General features: G+C 41.5%; 1 protein-coding gene across 1 annotated transcript in view; it reads left to right on the top strand.

Annotated features, from left to right (window-relative positions):
* The window catches only part of NIPSNAP2 (nipsnap homolog 2), a 30,277-nt gene extending 12,656 nt beyond the window's left edge, over nt 1–17,621 (top strand). The window contains exons 4-10 of the mRNA XM_004473953.5: nt 281–375; nt 701–771; nt 1,646–1,786; nt 2,759–2,790; nt 9,892–9,986; nt 14,751–14,834; nt 16,458–17,621. Of these exons, the coding sequence (XP_004474010.1) occupies nt 281–375; nt 701–771; nt 1,646–1,786; nt 2,759–2,790; nt 9,892–9,986; nt 14,751–14,834; nt 16,458–16,522 (583 nt within the window). The 3' untranslated portion in view covers nt 16,523–17,621. The remainder of the gene's footprint in view (nt 1–280; nt 376–700; nt 772–1,645; nt 1,787–2,758; nt 2,791–9,891; nt 9,987–14,750; nt 14,835–16,457) is intronic.
* The last annotated feature ends 2,218 nt before the right edge of the window (nt 17,622–19,839 follow it).

Raw genomic sequence — 19,839 nt, 5'->3', positions numbered from 1 at the left:
CTTTATCATTGTTATCCTGTTCATACTTGAGTTGCTTATAGCTGTTCTAAATAGCCCAAGTAGCAGAAATCTAAGCTTCTGGTAGGGGAGGGGTTGGTTATAGTACAACAGAATTCAGGTAAAAGGCTAATTCTGCATGTCATTTTATGATAAATACCTTCTGAGGTCAGTTGCCAGAACACAGAGTAGGTGCCTTTTTTCCTGTTATTGAGCATGTGGTTATCCACCTAGTGAAATTTTGTTGGTTATTTAATCACTGTCGCTATTTCTTCTCTTTAAGTCAAGAGGTATTGCCAAAGATTCATGAAGATAAACACTACCCTTGTAGTTTGGTGGGGACTTGGAACACGTGGTATGGCGAGCAGGATCAAGCTGGTAGGAAACAGATGTCTTTGGAATAAACACTTGTCCCTTAAACCTTTACAGTAACTGCTTAAATTGTTGTCTCACTTAATGCTTGTTTTTATCATCAAAGCTTTCCAAGTCTCTGTATAGCTTTTTGTTTAAAATTTCTCTAGTTATTCATTGTGAAAACTACTTAATGTTTGAATCTGTTGTTATAACTTTATGGTGTAACTCATAGGCCAGTACATGGTACAACTGGTTTTGTACTGAGTTAACATTATGTTTATCTAAAGTATTTCCAGTCAAGAATACCATGATACTCTAAATGTATAATATCTGTAAAAATATATTTCAGTCCACCTCTGGAGGTATGAAGGAGGCTACCCAGCCCTCACAGAGGTCATGAATAAACTCAGAGAAAATCAGGTAATGGTTCTGAAAAATGTTTATTCCTTTAGACTGATGAATTCGAAGATGTTAGTATAGAATTAAATGACTCCCTCATTAGTTGTTGGTTAACTCTCGTAGTAAAATGTTATTCTTTGGACTTTTGATGTTGCATTTAAACATAAAATAGCCAGTTGTAATACTATTAAAATAACAGTTCTTACTGTAAAAGTCACTTGTACTTGAAACTGATAAACTGATGCTTTGAAACTGGTAAGTTAGCATGATAAACATCATCAACTCTGGATTATCTACTTCAGGAATTTCCAACCACATATTTTTTTTTACCTTGGGCTGACTTTGCCATCCTACCTCTTGTTTCACGGAGGGGTGTATGGTAATTGAGAGACTATTAACAGCCATACATCATTAGGAAAGAAAAACTTTTGCATAAATACCCAGTGCAAATATAGATGGCTTTTGGATGCTCTCTTGTTTTGTAGTCTCCATGTCACCTCTATTAATGTCCTGTCAAGCACTATTAGGAAAATGTAGGAAATTAAATTCATTTAAATAATTAGGGTGACAATGTACTATGTCATTTAAACCTGGAGGGAGCAGGTATAGCTCAGTGGTTGAGTGCCTGCTTCCCATGTTCAAGGTTCCAAGTTCAATCCCCAGTACCTCCTTAAATAAATAAATAGATAAATAAATAAATAAACATTTGAGAGGGAAAGGGGGTGCTAATTATACCAGTTAAACAAATAGAAACTGGGCCTGTCTCAGGCTATCTGGAACCTTTAGATTACCTTATTAAAATGGTATTTTGTGGAAACATAAATGTCACTAAAGTGGGTTTATATGTAAGTATTAGAAAATTAGATTTCATGAGCCCTTTTTTTTTTGCCCAAAGGAATTTTTGCAGTTCCGTAAGGCAAGAAACGACATGCTTCTCTCTAGGAAGAATCAGCTGCTATTGGAGTTCAGCTTCTGGAATGAGCCTGTCCCACGGTCAGGACCTAACATATATGAACTCAGGTCTTACCAACTCAGAGTAAGTACTGAAATACGAGTTCACTGACCCCTCATCCCTCTGGGAACAATGAAACTTAAGTGTGCATTCTGTGGTGTGTGTTTAGCATACATTTTGATTTGGCTTGTTTTCACCCCTGTCCAGTCCTTCACCTCCTCTTATTTCCTTTTTGTTGTTGTTGTTCTCATTCCTTCTCTTCTGCTGTGTATTTTTTTTTTTTTGTATCCTGATACATAATGTTTATTATTTGACGTTTTTTCCTGTAGCATTTCTATTTTTAAGAGGAAAGGCCTAAATGCAGGAATAGATACAAAAAGCATCTATTGTAGGTGAACTAGAAAACTACTAAACACTGTGAATGTTGTACAAATTGTAGCACACCATGAGAATAAAGAGAGGATAATATTTTGTAACACTTTCTAGATGATTCCCTACTGAGTTCTAGAAAGACCTCAGCCCCAGATAGTAACATTGTCAAGAGGAATACATATCAGTAGATCTCAGTGGTCTAATACTCACCTTTATACTAAAAAAAATGGAGCGATGTCCTAGTTAAGTTTATTGAAATTGAATTTTTTAAAAATTTTACAGTAAAGTCTGAATGGGTACCCACAATTTAATCATGACTTCAATACATCCAAAAGATGGTTTTTGATAACCATAAACAGATGGCTTACTCTTACATTGTATGTATCTTGGCTTCTTTTTTTTTTTTTTTGGAGGTACTGGGGATTGAGCCCAGGACCTCATATGTAGGAAGCAGGAGCTCAACCACTGAGCTATACCTGCTCCCCTATCTTGTCTTCTTATACTGAGCCACAGAATGTTACTCCCAGTATGGGATAGTTATGAACACAGTGAATAATATTTTGTTTCTTGCATTATTAAAGGTCAACTTTTAAATTAGTTTTCTCACTCGATATTTTTTTTTATTGCTACTTACATATTTCTTCACAGAATAGCTAACAGACCAAAATCCAAATCTCTTTTCAGCCAGGAACCATGATTGAATGGGGCAATTACTGGTGAGTATATTACAGAATGGTGAGCTTATAAATCTTGTCAATGGATTATATTTTAGGCCATACATTTAGGAATAAAACCCGGGGCTAATGTTATGATTTGACCTTAGATTATTGTTTTGTTTGACATTTTATTATGAAAAATTTCAAACAAATATAGAACTAGAGTTGATCTCTCTTCCCAGACCCATTTCTTAGCTTCAGTAAGTATCCAGTCTCATTTAGCCCTAATTCACGGACCCCAGATTATTTGGAAGCAAATACCAGACAGCATATCATTTTATCAGTAAATATTTCAATATAGATCTCTATAAGATAAGGACTCTTTCTTTAAAAACACACACACACACAAACACCATACAGCTTTAGATTATTTCATGTACTTCTGGGATATTATCTTTTCTGAAATGTTGCTTTTGTCACATACACAGAGCATCTCAATATACCATTGCTTCTTTTTTTTTTTTTCCTTTCTGAGTTTAAGTAGCAAAATACCAATTTTCCTCCAAATTGATTTACAGCAGGGGTCCATGAACCAAAGATTTCAGGGGATCTGTGAGCTTGAATTGAAAATTCAAAAAGAATATTCTTGTGGTGATGTGTTGGTGCGGGTGTGATACATTTATTAAGTAATATACAGTGTAGTATGGACTTAGTAAGGAATCCGTGGTTTTCACCTGACTGGCATTGGGGTCCGTCAAAAAAAGTTAGAAAACCCTGATCTGCAGATTTAATCCCTATCAAAATCCTGGCGAGCTTTGGAAATGTAAAGTACACAAAATAGACAAAAATAATCTTGAAAAAGAACAAAGTTGGAGAACTCACGTTTCCCAATTTCAAAATTTATACAAAGCAAGAATAAATAAGACAATGTGGAACTGACATACAGACAGACATACAGATGAATGGAATGCAGTTGAAAATCCAGAAATAATCCCTTATATTTATGGTCAGTTGTTTTCCAACAAAGATACCGAGGCATTTCAATGTTCTTTTTTTTCCCCCATAACACTGGGTTCTGGGACAATCAGATATCTTTGCAAAAAGATGACTTTAGACCCCTACCTCATATCATATGCAAAAATTACGCCTAAATGGGTCATAAACCTAAATGTAAGAGCTGAAACTCTATAAAACTCCTTAAAGAAAACACAAGTAAATCTTGACTTTGGGTTAGGGAAAGATGCCAGAAACACAAGCAACAGAAGAAACAACACACACTGTACTCCCATCAAAGTTAAAAACTTTTTCACTTCAAAGGAAATGAAAAGACAGCCCACAAAATGGAAGAAAATATTTGTAAATTGCTTATCTGATAAACAACTTGTATAGAATATATATAAGAACTCCTTCAACTCATTAATCAGAAGACAGATAACCCAATTAGAAATTAGGCAAAGGATTTGAATAGACATTTCATCAAAGACGGTAATAAGCCCATGAAAAGATGTTCAACATCCTTAGCCATCTCTCAGGGAAATGCAAAGTAAAACCACAATGAGGGAAACGGACTTGGCCCAGTGGTTAGGGCGTCCGACTACCACATGGGAGGTCCGCGGTTCAAACCCTGGGCCTCCTTGACCCGTGTGGAGCTGGCCCATGCGCAGTGCTGATGCACGCAAGGAGTGCTGCCCCATGCAGGGGTGTCCCCCGCATAGGGGAGCCCCACGCGCAAGGAGTGCACCCGTAAGGAGAGCCGCCCAGCGCGAAAGAAAGTGCAGCCTGCCCAGGAATGGCGCCGCCCACACTTCCTGTGCCGCTGACGACAACAGAAGCGGACAAAGAAACAAGACGCAGCAAATAGACACAGAGAACAGACAACCGGGGGGGGGGGGGGGGGGTGGGAATTAAATAAATAAATCTTTAGAAAAATAACTAAATAAAACCACAATGAGATGCTACCTCATACCCACTAAGATGACTGACATCAAAAAGGCAGATGATAACAAGTGTTTGCAAAATTGTGGAGAAACGGGAGCCCTCATACGTTGCTGGTGGGAATGTAAAATGGTTCAGTTGCTTTGGAAAATTCTGGCAATTCCTGAAAACATTAAACATGGAGTTACCATATGACTTAGCAGTAGTATTCCTAGGTATGTACCTAAGAGAGACAAAAACATATGCCTGTGCAAATGTGTACGCAGATTTCCTAGACACATTATTCATGATAACCAAAAAGTAGAAACAACCCAAAGACCTATCATCTAGTGAATGGATAAATCAACTGGTATATCCAGATGACAGAATAGTACTCAGCGATAAAAAGGAACAAACTTTTGCTATATACTGCAACATGGATGAGCTTTAAAACATGCCAAGGGAAAGAAGTTGATGCAAAAGACCACATATTATATGGTTCCATTTGTGTGAAATGTCTAGAAAAGGCAAATCTGTAGAGACAAGGTACATTAGTGGTTGCCTGGGGCTGAGGGTGGGTACAGAGTGGTGACACATGGGCACAAGGGATCTTTGGGGCACAGTTGGATTGTGGTCATGGTTGCACAGGTCTGTAAATTGACTAAATCTGGAATTGTATACTTAAAGCAAGTGAATTTTGTGGTATATAACATGTACTTGAATAAAGCTGCTAACAATACATCTTACTATATAGCACTTATACCACGGACTAAGGAAATTTTACTATAACATAAATCATCAAGGCTGGAATAGGTTTCCCACATACTCATTCTTGGAACATGCTAGACCTCCACCCCCCATACACTGGCCTCATGCCTCTCGGAGCACTCTTCACACCCTCAGTGGGGTCTTTGCTTTCCAGTTCTGCACCTCTGTCCGTAGGACCTGCCACATCCTAGCAAATGTTGAATGCATGCATAAGTAGATGGCAGAAAATTGTGGTTTATCAGGAAAAAAAGGTTCACTTGTAGTTGCCACAATTGCAAATAACCTAAACCAACTTAGGGGGATGGATTATAGTGGGCTCATGCAGTGGAATCCTCTACCGTGGTTTAAATGAGCCCAAACTATCTGTTAACAAGGATAAATCTTGAAAGCACCGTGTTGAGAACGCTAAAAAAGAACATGAACAACTTGATGTCTTTTATGTAAATTCTTAGAAGATGTAACAAGATTGCTGCTGTTCATGGAGACACACGTGAAGGAGAAGTAGAAAAGCATGGCCTGGACGACTGCACACCAGCTTCAAGAGTGGTAACTGATGGGGGCGAAGGGCAGGACTCCAAAGGGAGCTTCCACTGGTTCTGCAGTGCTTTCATTTCTTTTTTAAAAGATCTGAAGCAAGTCTACCCAAATGTAAAGTATTAATGTTTTAAAAACCTAGGAGATAGATATAGAGCTATTGGTTTTTTATATATATTCTCAACTTTTCTGAATGTTTAAAGTATTTCATAATTAAAGAATTAAGAAAAAATAATCGATGCATATTCAGAAGGCATACGATGCGATACTAATTTATTAGGAGCAGTGGTTCCTAATAAAAAACACTTTAAAACAAAATAAATGAATTTAAAAGTACTTTAAAAATTAGGACTAGAGAACATATTATTTAAATCAGGCATCAGCAAATTCTTTCTGTAAAGACCCAGATAGGAAATATTTTAGGCTTTGTAGGCCCATACTGCGTCTCAGTTACTTAACTCTGCTGTTTTAGTGTAAAGTCATAGACAATTCATAAATGAATATAATTCTTTAAATTTTTTTTCCAACCATTTAAAAACGATTCTTAGTCCTCTGGCCCTACAGAAACAGGAGTAGGTGGGTTTTTGGCCTGAGAGCCATAGTTTGCTAGTCCCTAATTTAAATTATAAAACTATCCATTTCCTCTCAACAGCTACATTAAATTTAATGGTGAAACACAAGAGGCATGCTCACTGCTGTTAGAAACAAAGTACCAGCTTTCACTATTCTGATTTAATACTTTTTTTAGAAATTCTATTATAATAGAAAGGAGGAAAAAACAGTAAAAGATATAATAATGGAAAGTCTCAGTACTTAAGAAGGATCCAGGAATAGATTATTGGCCAGTAGTGCCTGGGGCGGGAATCCTCAGTGAAGGCTAGTTCTAAGCATCCTCACTGGGACAGATTATTCAGTAAATGGAATTAGAATACAATGAAGAGGGAAGCGGTTGTGGCTCAACTGATAGAGCATCCACCTATCATATAGGAGGTCGAGGGTTCAGTACCCAGGGCCTCCTGACCCGTGTGGAGCTGGCCCACGCGCAGTGCTGCCACACACAAGGAGTGCCATGCCACACGGGTGTCCCCCGCATAGAGGACTCCCAACATGCAAGGAACACGTCCCGCAAGGAGAGCTGACCCACGCGAAAAAAAGCACAACCCACCCAGGAGTAGTGCCACACACATGGAGAGCTGACACAGCAAGATGACCCAACAACAGCAACAAAAGTGACACAGTTTCCCGGTGCCACATAACAAGAATGCAAGTGGACACAGAAGAAGACACAGCGAATGGACACAGCAGATAACCACGGGGAAGGGGAGAGAAATAAATAAAATCTTTTAAAAAAATACAATGAAGAGGGCTTTAGAGTGGTCAGGTTGTTGGCATTCTTTTTATTTTTTTTAGTCTCCAAACTTTCTGTCAAAGGGTATTTCTATGATAAAGGTATTTTTAATCTTGAAACATTAGGAGAAAGATGTGTATTTGAGGTAAGCCTAAAAATATACCTAACTTAACCAATTTTGGGCATAAGGTTTATTTCCTTTGGAAATATTAAACTATCCATGACTTAATTTGGAGATGCAGGTGGTGTCTACATGTGTATCTTTGATATACTCTGGTTTCTCTTCAGATCGTATAAATCTTTCACCTTTCAAATGTATATCTTTGAGGTAATTATGTTAAGTCTTAATTTTTGTTGGAAACTTGCTATTTCCATCTCCTAAGCCAACATTTGATAAAGTTAAGTCTCCACAAAGCGGGAGGCAGCGTGGTGCTCAGGATTAGCCTTGGGCGTGAGTCATTTTACGCCCTGACTCTTGGTTTTTTAATTTTTAAGTGAAAAACTGTAACTCTTACTATTCAACCCATATGTTCTTTTCTGGTTACATTTCTTGCTTTGGGCTAAATAATTTCTAAGACCTCTTCAGCTTAAAAATGGTTCTGCGATCTACTTCTAATGAATCTTTTATTCTGGATCCTCAAAGGCTAAATAATGCAAGTTGATATTTCTTTTCATTTGAAAAATAAGAAATACATGTGTGATTGTATACCACTATTATAGGCACCATTTTATGAAGGAATTTTTTGTTTTTTTGTTTTTGCTTTTGTTTTTGCCTTGCACTGTATTAACGTAGCTGCCCATGGAATAGGATCACTCACTAGTTGGATGTTTGTGTGTTATTGATTAAGACTTGTTCACCATGGAATCCAGAAGGAAGTACTGAGGTTATTCTTCAGTTACTGTAAAATTATTTATAAAGCCAGTTCAGCATTTGATTTGTATTTTGGCACATAGGTAACTATTTAAGATGGTGTCCTCCTCTTCAGTACATGCTTCTGATTATTACCAGGCTAAGGCAGGTATGTTTTCTTTGCCTACCTTAACTGAATTAGAAAAATTCAAAACAAAATTAATAATCCTGAATATTTATCACTATCAATGAGAGACCATTTTGTCCCCTCTGAGTAAACTTGTAGAGTGCACGTTAAAGTAATTCACTTAATTTCAGTAATTTGCCAATCACATTTGTAATTTTTATGAAGATAATGCTCCCTTAATTCTAAATGTCAAAGTTAAAAAATTTGGTATTACCTGTGGGTAATCTATGGGGAACATGAAAGCATGAGATCCCTCCTTCCCTGCAAAGGAAGCTGAGCGTTTGGGTCACCCTCGTGGTCCGTGAGAGCAGGGGTGGCCTGGGGGCCCTAGGGAGACTCCTCAGCACTTTAACAGCGATTACTCTTGCTCTGATTGAGCTGTTCTACTTGAGGGTCCGTGAAGTTTGCTGTGCTCATCAGGCCAGTTCAACTCCGTCGGGAGCTGTGTCTTTTCACTGTAGACACTGAGAGATTGGTGTTCTTGTTCATGTGCCACCACCTCTTTTAAGTGAATCAGGATGACTCCTCTTCTCATGTCCTCCTGGGACCCTGATGTGACTGAGGCTTCAGGCCAGAGCCTGCAGGCATTGATAGGAATTTCGTGGATAATCCATGGTGTGGACTCTGTTGAGAGGTGCCAGCCATACTTCTGGTGACCTTCCTCTTCACCTTTGGTTCTAGAAAACTACTTTTGGAAAAAGTACATTTTCAGAACGTTTTTAGGAGTTCATATCCATCACTCAATAGAGAAATAAAATACCTGGTACAGGTTTGAAAGAAGGTGGTTGGCAGCTGATACCTTTGCAGAGAGAAATCTTAAAAAGGCAAGATTAAGACAAGTGCCGGTTTTTATCCAGTATAGTCACGATTCTGTCATCCACACTCCTCCACACACAGTCCGCGATGCCATTTGATACCAATTTTCCAAATGGTCGCTCTGGTAAGAAAGAAACAAGGAAGCTTCGGTTGTGGTGATGGTGTTGCTCTGCCGAGCCCACCGTCCTAGAGGCTGCAGAATCCCCTTTCCACCTCAGGGGCCCGCAGGTTTCCTCGAGCCTTGGGTGTCTTCGGCTGCTTTGCAGGTCTGCTGCCTTTACCCACCTTTACCCTCTTCTCCGGGGATGGGCCCTGTCGCCCAGACACAGTAACCTGCCTGCAGCTTCTTTGATGTTTTAGTATCCAGGATCTTCTCTCACTTTCTTTCAAAGAATGTTCTTGGAGAAGCAGTTCTTTTAAAGTTGACCGGTTCTACTTTCTGCCAATTTTCTTGACTTTGTTTTCACATTATAGTAGGAATCCGCAGGGCAGCCATGTACATGAGCCTCACATCATTTTAATTCATAATAGTCATTAAATACCGTTCAGTTCTCACAAAAATGATTAGTATAGCTACAGAAAGGTACACTTAGAAACAGTAAAATCACTTTCAATTGCATTTGGTACTTAAAAACCCATTAGTTTTCATTCTGAGCAGCTTGCCTTGAGTGTGGAGGAACTTTAGGCTACTGATTATTTTCATCACATCGAATTCAGGACCTAAATGTTGCTTTTCTCTTGTAGGGCTCGTGCAATTCGCTTTAGGCAGGACAGCGACGAAGCAGTTGGAGGATTCTTCTCCCAGATTGGGCAGCTATATATGGTACATCATCTTTGGGGTATGTATTCTTTTCCCCTTCATTTTTGAGTTAGTGGGGCTTAGCGGTTCATTACTGGATAAGTTGTACTTGGCAGTGGGGCGAATGTCAAGCCAGGAGCTTTAACACTGCAGCAGATGTCACCATCACAGATGGAGGTTCACTGCGGGGCTACCTAGAGCCTAAGAGGTCGGGAATTAAAGATCCCCGCATTTGTGGCGGGCGCATTTCAGGAAGGAAAAGGAAAAAGGAGGTGGGAGAGGGGGAAAGCTGAGAGAGCCTCCCAGTGCCCTTCACAGAGGGTTCCCAAGCTCCCTCTCTAGGTCGGCGTCCCCTTCCCCTCAGAGACAGTCCTGCATTTACTGCACCACCCCTCAACTCCCACTGCCTGCCTTTGCATCCGGGGGCCCATCTTTTGGAAGGCCTTTCTCTCACCTCTCCCATCCCCGCCCACTTCTCTTTGGCACCATCTTGGCATCTTTCAAGGCGCGACTCAAATGTCATCCCCTCCCCCCAAGAGAACATCACTCTCCTCTTGAGCCCCACAGCACGGTGTTGTGTGGCTATTTGTGTCTGAGTCCTTGCTGAGACAGGAAGTCGGTCTCAGTAGCAGCTTAGCAAAAATACCACGAGAACATCCCAAGCACACAGTGGTAAACGGTTGTTACAGGTAAGCGAATGAAAAGCATAACTCATTTCTAGCCCGTCGCAGCTAGCTGAGGTGTTGGTTCCACCACAAGGGTGTGGGGATACCGTTGGCTCTGCCATGCTAGCATAGCAGGTATACGGAGGTGAGGGTGACAGGCAAGTCTGAATAACCGTGAGACATAGCAGGCCATGATAAATAACATGAGAGTTATATTCAGGCTGGAGATGTCCAGGGAGAGGAAATTGCTTGTATTCAGAGGAAATCAGTGAAAGGTAGGATGTGAGCTCATCCTGAGGATGTGGATGGAATTGACAGGTGGTGCTGGGAAGGGAGGGCTGGAACGGGAAATTATAAGGAGTGCTCAGAAAGCTACACATGACACAGACTCACGAAACAGTAGCCTGTCCGCAGGGTTCCTAAGCAGGTGACTGGAGCCTGCCAAAAGCCGCTTTTACATTGTCCACTTGGAACCTTCACCTCGTGCTTCCCCCAGGGCTGCTGTGCTCCTTGCAGCTCCACACTCTGGGCTTCCCAGGTGTTTCAGAGATTGAAAAACCTGCATGAAATGATAGAAGCCGTCAGGAGCCCTGCAGCTCCACCCGACACCAACGGGTGGCCTGTCTTGGTGCACTTACTTTTCTAGCAGCTGAGAGTTGAACCCATAAGCAATGGAGTTTCCAAATGTTTGGAGACGCATCTTTACAAAATGTGTTCTGTGTTTGTTTCCCTGCCTTTTGGGATTATACATAATGTAATTTAAGCTTTATGGATTTGAGGTAGGGGTGAAGTTCTTATTACTACCTTTAAAATAGCGTTTGTTCTTGTCTAGAGGATATAAATGAAGAAGTCAGGCCCCCCCGCCCTCCTCCTCCTCCCTCTGGCCCACCTGGAGGGTGCTCCGTGGGTGGCGCCTGGCACCTCCAATGGCCTCTGAGCATGGGTTAGTGCAGGGAACACGTGGAGGGAGGTTCCACCTTCACCACATGCTTTCCCCGTGGGTGGACGTCAGGCCGGGCACACAGTCCACTCAGGGCAGCGCCACGTGTCTGCAGAGGGGCTCCCAGGTGAAGGAGAGAGGGAGGAGCCAAGTTCTGGTAGGCCGGGGTGGGGGGCGCGGTCAGGCTTCTCAGAGCGGCAGCCAGAGGAGGAGGCGCCACCAAGAGGCTCTTGCACTCAGAAACGCAGACCCCGGAGGAACACGGAGCTTTGAGCTCGAGGGTGGCTGCATTGCAGGCATGGGTCTTGCCTGAGGCAGTGCCTTCCTCACCAGGTCTCCACTCTTGTCCCCCATCGGTGACCCACATGTCCACTGTCCACGTATTAGCCACAGGGGTACTGATGCAAAGTACCAGCACTCTGCTGGCTTTTATAAAGGGTATTTATTTGGGGTAGAAGCTTACAGTCACAAGGCCCTGAAGAGTCCAACTCAAGGTTACTTCCTCACCAAGCTCTGTTGCCACGTGTTGAAGCTAGATGGCAGGTGACATCTGCGAGGGTTCAGCATTCCTTCTTTCTTAAGGGCTCTGTGGTCCCAGCTTCTTCCGATCTCAGCTATAGGCTGGCGTAGGGATTGTCTCACCCCCCGGAGCTTGATTCTTTCCAGGCTCAGCTGCTCTGTTGACCACAAGGTCAGCTGTAGACTATCAGGCTCATCTCTCTTACCGGGGCCTCTGCCATGTCTGTGGATCCATCTTATTCCTGTGTTCTCCTCCTATGTGTTTACTTCCCTGTCTTCGATTGAGCATCCGTTTATATAACCCACAAGGGCGGGAGTGGGGGAGACTCAAACCAAGTCACCCTAAAGATTTCGTCAAATAAAAGCCCTAATTTTTTTTTTTAAGATTTATTTATTTATTTATTTCTCTCCCCTTCCGCCCATCCCCAGTTGTTTGCTCTCTGTGTCCATTCACCGTGTGTGTTCTTCTGTGACTGCTTCTATCCTTACCGGGAATCTGTGTTTCTTTTTGTTGCGTCATCTTACTGTGTCAGCTCTCTGTGCGTGTGGCACCATTCCTGGGCAGGCTGCACTTTCTTTCGCGCTGGGCGGCTCTCCTTACTGTGCTCACTCCTTGTGTGTGGGGCTCCCCTAAGCGGGGGACACCCCTGCATGGCATGGTACTGCTTGTGCGCATCAGCACTGTGCATGGGCCAGCTCCACACAGGTCAAGGAGGCCCAGGGTTTGAACCGTGGACCTCCCATGTGGTAGGTGGACGCCCTATCCACTGGGCCAAGTCCGCTTCCCTAAAAGTCCTAATCTGAGTCCAGTACAATCTAATACATCCAGAAGAATAGAACAGTTTACAAACACAATCCAACATCTATTTTGGAATTCATAAACAATACCAAACTGCCACTTCCTACTTTACAGGGAAAATATTGAGATATACAGAAACGACTTCTCACTTGCCAGCCCCCAAAATGTACCCTCACTTGGAGTAAGAGCCATTTATTAAGCTCCTCTGGTGTGCTGTCCTTGGGCTCATCATGTCCTTCAACCCTCACCACAGCCCAGGTCAGGTGAGAACGGCTGAGCCTCCCGGATGGCAAACCGGTCACCCAGGGTCCCTCGGCCGCTCAGTCGCCATCCTGGCTCAGACCTCAGCATGTCCATGACCAAGTGGCCCTGCACCTAATGCCATCCACCCCCACCCTACCCGCGGGCATTGCGCCAGCTCTTTGCTCCTCCACCACCCTGTCTGTGGCCCCTTTCTTCAGATTAGGAATACGCTCAAGCGTCTCCTGGCCTGTGTTGCTGGCAAGGGCGAGCTCACCGCACTGCATGCCAGTTATGCATCTGACCACTGCAAGAAGCCTGCCGCTTGTTACATCAACGTTAAGCGTATTTTCTTCTGGTAGTGAGAGTTTAAAGGTTTATTCTCCTGTTTTTCAGCACCTTCAAAATTTTATGTAATAATTTGATGATCCATTATAGTGGGGGGAATTTTGTTTTTAAAAGGTTAGATCTATAGGCCTCCAAGGGACGGTCTAAGGTGGACCCGAGGGAGGGAGCCCTGACTCATCCTTTAGCCTTGGCCGTGTACCGAGGTGACTAGGAGGCATCTCCCTGGGAAGTGGTGGAAGGATCCTGCCCAGGTTGGGATAATTCCAGTGAAACCAGACACCCAGATGAGGTGTCGGTGACCTTGGGCCACACTGAGCCAAGTACTGCGATGTCTTTCCAAGCTGTCCCTCCACCTGGAGCACCTCCTCTTCCATTCCTGTGTGTTGGCGACATCCTTTCCAGCCTCCAGGCGCACCTGCTTAAGTAACTCCCTCCCAGCAGCTCTTCCCAGTCCCCTCCCTGTCCCCCACTCCCTACCCCGTGGGCTCAGTTCTCGGATCTGCCGCGGGGCTCAGGAGGACGGTGCCTTTGCTTGTCTTTTCTCCGTGGCATTGAACAGCCTCGCCCAGATCGTTGTAGGCACTTCATAGATGTTGAACAAACTTGAATCTAATCTGGTTTATCTGTGGTCTGACAGTTTCTGCTTATAAACTTATTTGGTTTTGAAGGAGCAGTTAGTCACTTGGTTTGTGAAGGTGCATCTTGGGTGCTCTAGAGTGTAAAGCTTAAAAGTGGGTCATTTTACATCTCCCTGAGGCCTAATGTAGTATCTCTCACATGTTTTTTTTCTTTGTTTTTTTTAATTTGAAAAATTGCGAGTTAACAAAACAATCATGCATTCCATACAAGATTCTCATATATTGCCCCATCACCAACACCTTGCATTGTTGTAACACATTTGTTACAAATAATGAAAGACCACCATGATATAGTATTTGGTGTGTTTTCTCCGCACACTATCCTATTATTAACACCAGGTGTTAGTACTGTATATTTGTTCTAGTTCACAAGAGAACGTTCTCCTATTTGCACTGTTAACCGCAGCCCATCGTTCACCTCGGGGGTCACTGTTACATGGTCCCACCCTGCCTTGTTCAATCCATCCAGAGTCTCACACATAATATTGCTCCCACCAACCAGCTCACAGTTATCCTAGCTCATTACTTAATGCCCGAAGTACTGCTCTTGAGGAAACTGGATGGCCACTGAACCATCCTTGACACATGTGCTAGTGGAATGTGGGGTGTGGTATTTAGTTTTAAGCCTTGCTTCTTCTGTGTGGTTATTTTTAAGCTTACAAAGATCTTCAGACCAGAGAAGACATACGGAATGCAGCGTGGCATAAACATGGCTGGGAAGAGCTGGTCTATTATACAGGTAATATTTTAAGAGGCATACAACATTTGATTCTTTTTACTATCTTATTACTAATATGTTTTTCCACCTTGAAGCTGTACATTCTGTGTATGTTTTAATAGTATGTTGCTGGGGTGGTGAATTATAAGGTTTCTTAGGGTTCTTGGGGTAGTCAAAATTTTACATGATTTTTCTTTCAATAAAGAAAAACATTCTTTCAAGTATGTATGTTGTACAGATTTCCGACCTTTGTATGATGTAAATTTTACAGCAATACTTTTTTTTGTAGATTTCTATATTTTCTGAAAAGTTATTACACAAATTTGTTTTACACTTTTCTCAACAAAATGTCAGTTCCCAAATCATAACAATTTAATACACCTATTAAAGAGTGGTTTTGAAAATTAATTTTATGTATATGTGTATATATATTATGCTTATAATATATATTACATGCAATGAAACCTTGTTCACTTGATTTTTAAAAGAAAACTATTGCACTGAATACAACTTGGTTATACAGCTATAGGTAGTAAATTCCACCCACCTTGCAGGTCAAGTGCATTATTTAAGCCTGACACCAAGAAAATGAAAGAATAATTTCTCAAGAAAAAGGTATCATCTTGCTCAAGAAAATCATAACTATATGATTTTGCTGCTTATTTTTATATTTTTTATCAGTTCCCAAGGTATGTTTTACCTTGTCATGAGTGACAGTTTTATACATATAGTATATCTATTCCTTTGTACAAGATACATTCAAATGTGGTATTACTTGAGTTTATACAAATTACTTTTAGTTCAGAGAACTTTTGCGAGAGCACCATTTTTCTCACAATATGGGACTTTCCTAAGTTCCCAGAAGTGAAACAAATCTCTAGGCAGGATCTGTTTCCTTTTTAAAAACTTCTTCCAGGGCACTGGCTGCTCTGCCCCTAGCACATTTATTTCTGCCCTGAGGTCAGTCCAGTAGTTTCTAACACTCTAGTCTGTTTTCGAGCTGCACATCTCTTGAATATTCTTAGCAACCTCTTTGTTAGTGATTATGATTATATTAGTCAGCCAAAGGGGTGCTGATGCAAAATACCAGAAATCTGCTGGCTTTTTAAAAGAGTATTTATTTGGTGTAGGAGCTTACAGATACCAGACCATAAAGTATAAGTTACTTCCCTCACCAAAGTCTATTTTCATGTGTTGGAGCACGATGGCTGCCAATATCTGTGAGGGTTCAGGCTTCCTGGGTTCCTCCCTTCCAGGGTCTTGCTTCTCTCTGGGTTCAAGGTTCCTTCCTTCCCAGGGCTTGCTTCTTTCTGGGCTCAGGGATCCTCTTTTCCTGGGGCTTGCTTCTCTGTCCTCTGTGAGCTTACTTCCTGGGGCTCCAGTTTAAGGCTTCAGCATAAAGCTCCAACATTAAAACTCCAACATCAGTAACCTTCAACTCTGTCCTTTGCCATGCCTTTTATCATGTCCCAATGACATGGCCCAATCAAAGCCCTAATCATAACTTAATCACACCCAGGTACAGACCAGATTACAAACATAACCCAGTATCTGTTTTTGGAACTCATAACCATATCAAACTTCTACAATGATCATAGTCTGTTTGGAAAAGAACAAGCACAGTAATCTTGATTCTGTTTTCAGTCCCCCTTATTCAGGAAATGGAATCCAGAATCATGATCCCATTGAAGAATTCGCCCCTCCAGTAAAGCTCAAGCATCGACTTCTCTGTGCCTACATAAAATCACGTGACAAGTATTTGTCATAAATTAATTTGATGGTATACATGATATATCATGTGAAAAGGAAACACTGAATTGTAAACTGCTGTATATAAGCTTATGAGAGACCTCTTTTCTTTACAATTTACATAATTATGGGGATGGAAGCAATTACAGTTTGATTGCAACAGTGCTCTCTAGTCCTCTTTGTAACAGCCTTATGTTGGTGGAATATAATTTATAAGTACCTAGCCATCCCCACTGCAACCCCCAGGCAAAGAGGGCCCTAATTAAAATTTGAATCATCTCCAAAAAACAATTCAACCATGAAAACCTAGCCATTTCTTTATAAAAAAAGCAAATCTGTTTTATAACTACAGATTTTTAGACAAATTTCTTATATCAGGAAGAGATACAAATTTTGTCATGTTTCTCTAGCAGTTTTTTCTGAGTCTCAAACTAGGAACAAACTATTAAGTGTCCCCAGTATCTGAAAATGTTTTCATTCACTCTCACTTGTAATTAGTCAGCATCGTAAAAATATGTCATTACTCAGCTGGTAGCAGTTGGAGTTACATTTAATCAGTTCGGTTTTCATAGAGTGTATTGTGATATCTCTATGTAAGAGGGAAAAAAATCACCTTGAGCTTGTTTGTCATCTGTGATTTTGAAATGAATACCTTGAATAGCACTTATTTTTATTTGTAATATTTTTCTATAATGAAATAAGTAGCACTAGGAAAAGAGGTTTTATTTTATAAGCAATCATTTGTGACCTCAGACATCCTCTGGTTAAAATTTTAATAAGCTTACAGCAGGTGCTTCCAAGATCATGTATGAAGGGTGATGCATGTCGAGATTTAAATTGGCATAAAGCTGCATATTGTCTGATTTTGTTTTTCAATCTAGTGTGCCAATTCTGTTTCTGTAATCATGTGAAAGTCCTTTTGAAATGAAAAATTCTGTCTGCCCCCAACCTAAAGAATTCGTGTAAAATACAGTGTGAATAAATGTCAAACTTTTACATGTGAATGGTTTTCTGCAAGAACATATAGAAATTCAATAAAATCCTCTTAATTTTCACATATTATTTGTATGCAATCTTTTCTTATGGACTTGTGCCGAGAACGACCCCATCGCTATTGTGAAATAGCTTGTCCAATTCCATGGGCATAGGCATGTCTGCAGAGTAAGAGGTTTTGGACGTCCATCGGCCCCTTCCTTTGGTCTTGGGGCAGGGTAATGGGGAATGGATGTTTGTACCAACACGGGGCATCCTCCTTCAGGGCCAGGCTCTGCTCCTTGACCATGTAATTACTTCCCTCTTTGATGTTGACTCCCTGGATCTATAAAATGGGGAGGTTGAATCCGATGACCTTGAAGGTGCCTTCAGCTCTGAGTTCCTGTGACTGCTCTTTGTGGTGCTGAAGGCAACAGCAGGCAAGAGAGGAATTAGTGCAAGGGGCCTTGGGGGTACCATTTGCAGGGTCCACACACAGGCTGCACCACCGCCCAGACTTGCCAAGAGACCATAAATGATGCTTCACTTCTCTATGCCTCTGATTCCTGATCATCCAAATGAGGAAAAGCGCCCCTGCTCAGGTTTCCTTCTGAGCTTTTCTAAACATGGCCATTGTGCTTTACCCAATGGCCTTCCCAGACCTGAGCTCCTTGAAAAGAAGGGCCAGTCGTCTTTACCCTCCTCTCCCAGCCGTGTTTGCAGAGTGTGGTGAATGAAAGAACAATCTACATGAAACTACTTCCTAAAGTACCTAAAGAAAAATAGTAGCATTATTACTACTAGGTAAGGTAATCTGGCTGTTAAGAACTGAAAACAATTACTGGAAAGAAGGGAGTTTTACTTACAAATTGTGTGGGCTTATAAATGAGTGGAAACCTGTAGAAGTCAGGAACCTTTGATCCTTCACTCAGCTCCAGGGTCTCTCCAGATTGCCTCATCCACCCACATGCCAGTCAGTACCTGTTGGACCTCATGTCCAGGTGTCAAATAGAATATGCAAAAATGATTTCACTTAGAAATAATATCTTTCTTTTTGTCTTGATTTCTTCAAGGATCTTTCCATATAAAAAAGCATAGAATGCTAAGCTGACCTAAAATGGAGTAGGAATTGCTGTTTTAATTAAGGCATTAGATTTTATAGGATAGCCTGATTGTCTGGCTTCTAGTCTTTATTCAGTTTAGCAAATATTGAACTTTCCTGATGTGGAAAGCACTAAGCACTTGGAATACATCACGAGCAAAACAAAGATCCCTGCCCTGTAAAGCTTATAGTCCAGTAAGGGAAGATAAGAAATTAACATAAAAAACATCTTAAGCAAATTACATGGTTACGTTTGGAATTGATAAATGCTATGAGGAAAAAAAGGTAGAACTGGGTAATAAGAATCAGGAGTCCAAGGGCAGGCTTGGAGGAGTAGGATATAGTATTAAATATGATAACCTGGCCTTATTAAGAAGTAGGGATCTAAGAACTGAAGGAGATGAAGGAGTTAGCCAATGTCTGGGAGAAAATCTGTCCACACTCAGGCTACGGCATGGACTGTAACTAAAGCAGGGTCATGCCTGGCGTGACACCACTGTGGCTAGAACAGATGAGAGGGAGCATTTGGTGGAGAAGAGGTCAGGGCTCACGGGTTGGCTTGGCAGGGACTTGGAGGCCATTGGAAGGATCTAGGCTTTTACCCTTGAGGGAGATAGGATCCACTGGCAGGTTTTGAGCATAGGGGGTGTGTGATCTGACTTTGGTTTGCAAAGGTTAACTCTGCTGTGCTGAAAACAGAGTCCAGTGGAGTGCAAGGCTAGAAGAAAGGAGAATCTCAGCAGCAATTCTGGTGAGAAATACTGGTGGCTTGGACCAGAAGGTAGCACAGGAAGTGGGGAGATCGGTTGGATTCTAAATCAGGGGTTCTTAATCAGGGGGTCCATGAGCTTGAACTGAAAAAAAATCAACTTACTATCTTTATTTTCTTTATTTTCTCCGGCCTCTAACTGAAATCTAGCATTTCCTTTGCTTACGAATGTATGCAATAAATTACAGTATTCATTTCATATCAAATTACAGTTGTTGCCTATCTCAAAAAATCGCTTATGCTGATCTATACTTGGAAATTACAGTAGTTGTTAGACCTGATGCTAGATCACATGTGATCACAGTCCTGCTATGTACAAATCATTGTGCGATGTAGTTGGCCAACTATCTGGCAACACAGAATAGGTAACAAAACCAGGAGATCTCCCAAGAGGTGTCTTTGATCTTTTGAAGTATAGAGGCGCCATTTTTGCA

This window comes from Dasypus novemcinctus, chromosome 23 (genome assembly GCF_030445035.2).
Source record: "Dasypus novemcinctus isolate mDasNov1 chromosome 23, mDasNov1.1.hap2, whole genome shotgun sequence".
In the NCBI taxonomy this organism is placed as follows: domain Eukaryota; kingdom Metazoa; phylum Chordata; class Mammalia; order Cingulata; family Dasypodidae; genus Dasypus; species Dasypus novemcinctus.
This window is presented reverse-complemented; position numbering and strand designations above follow the sequence as displayed.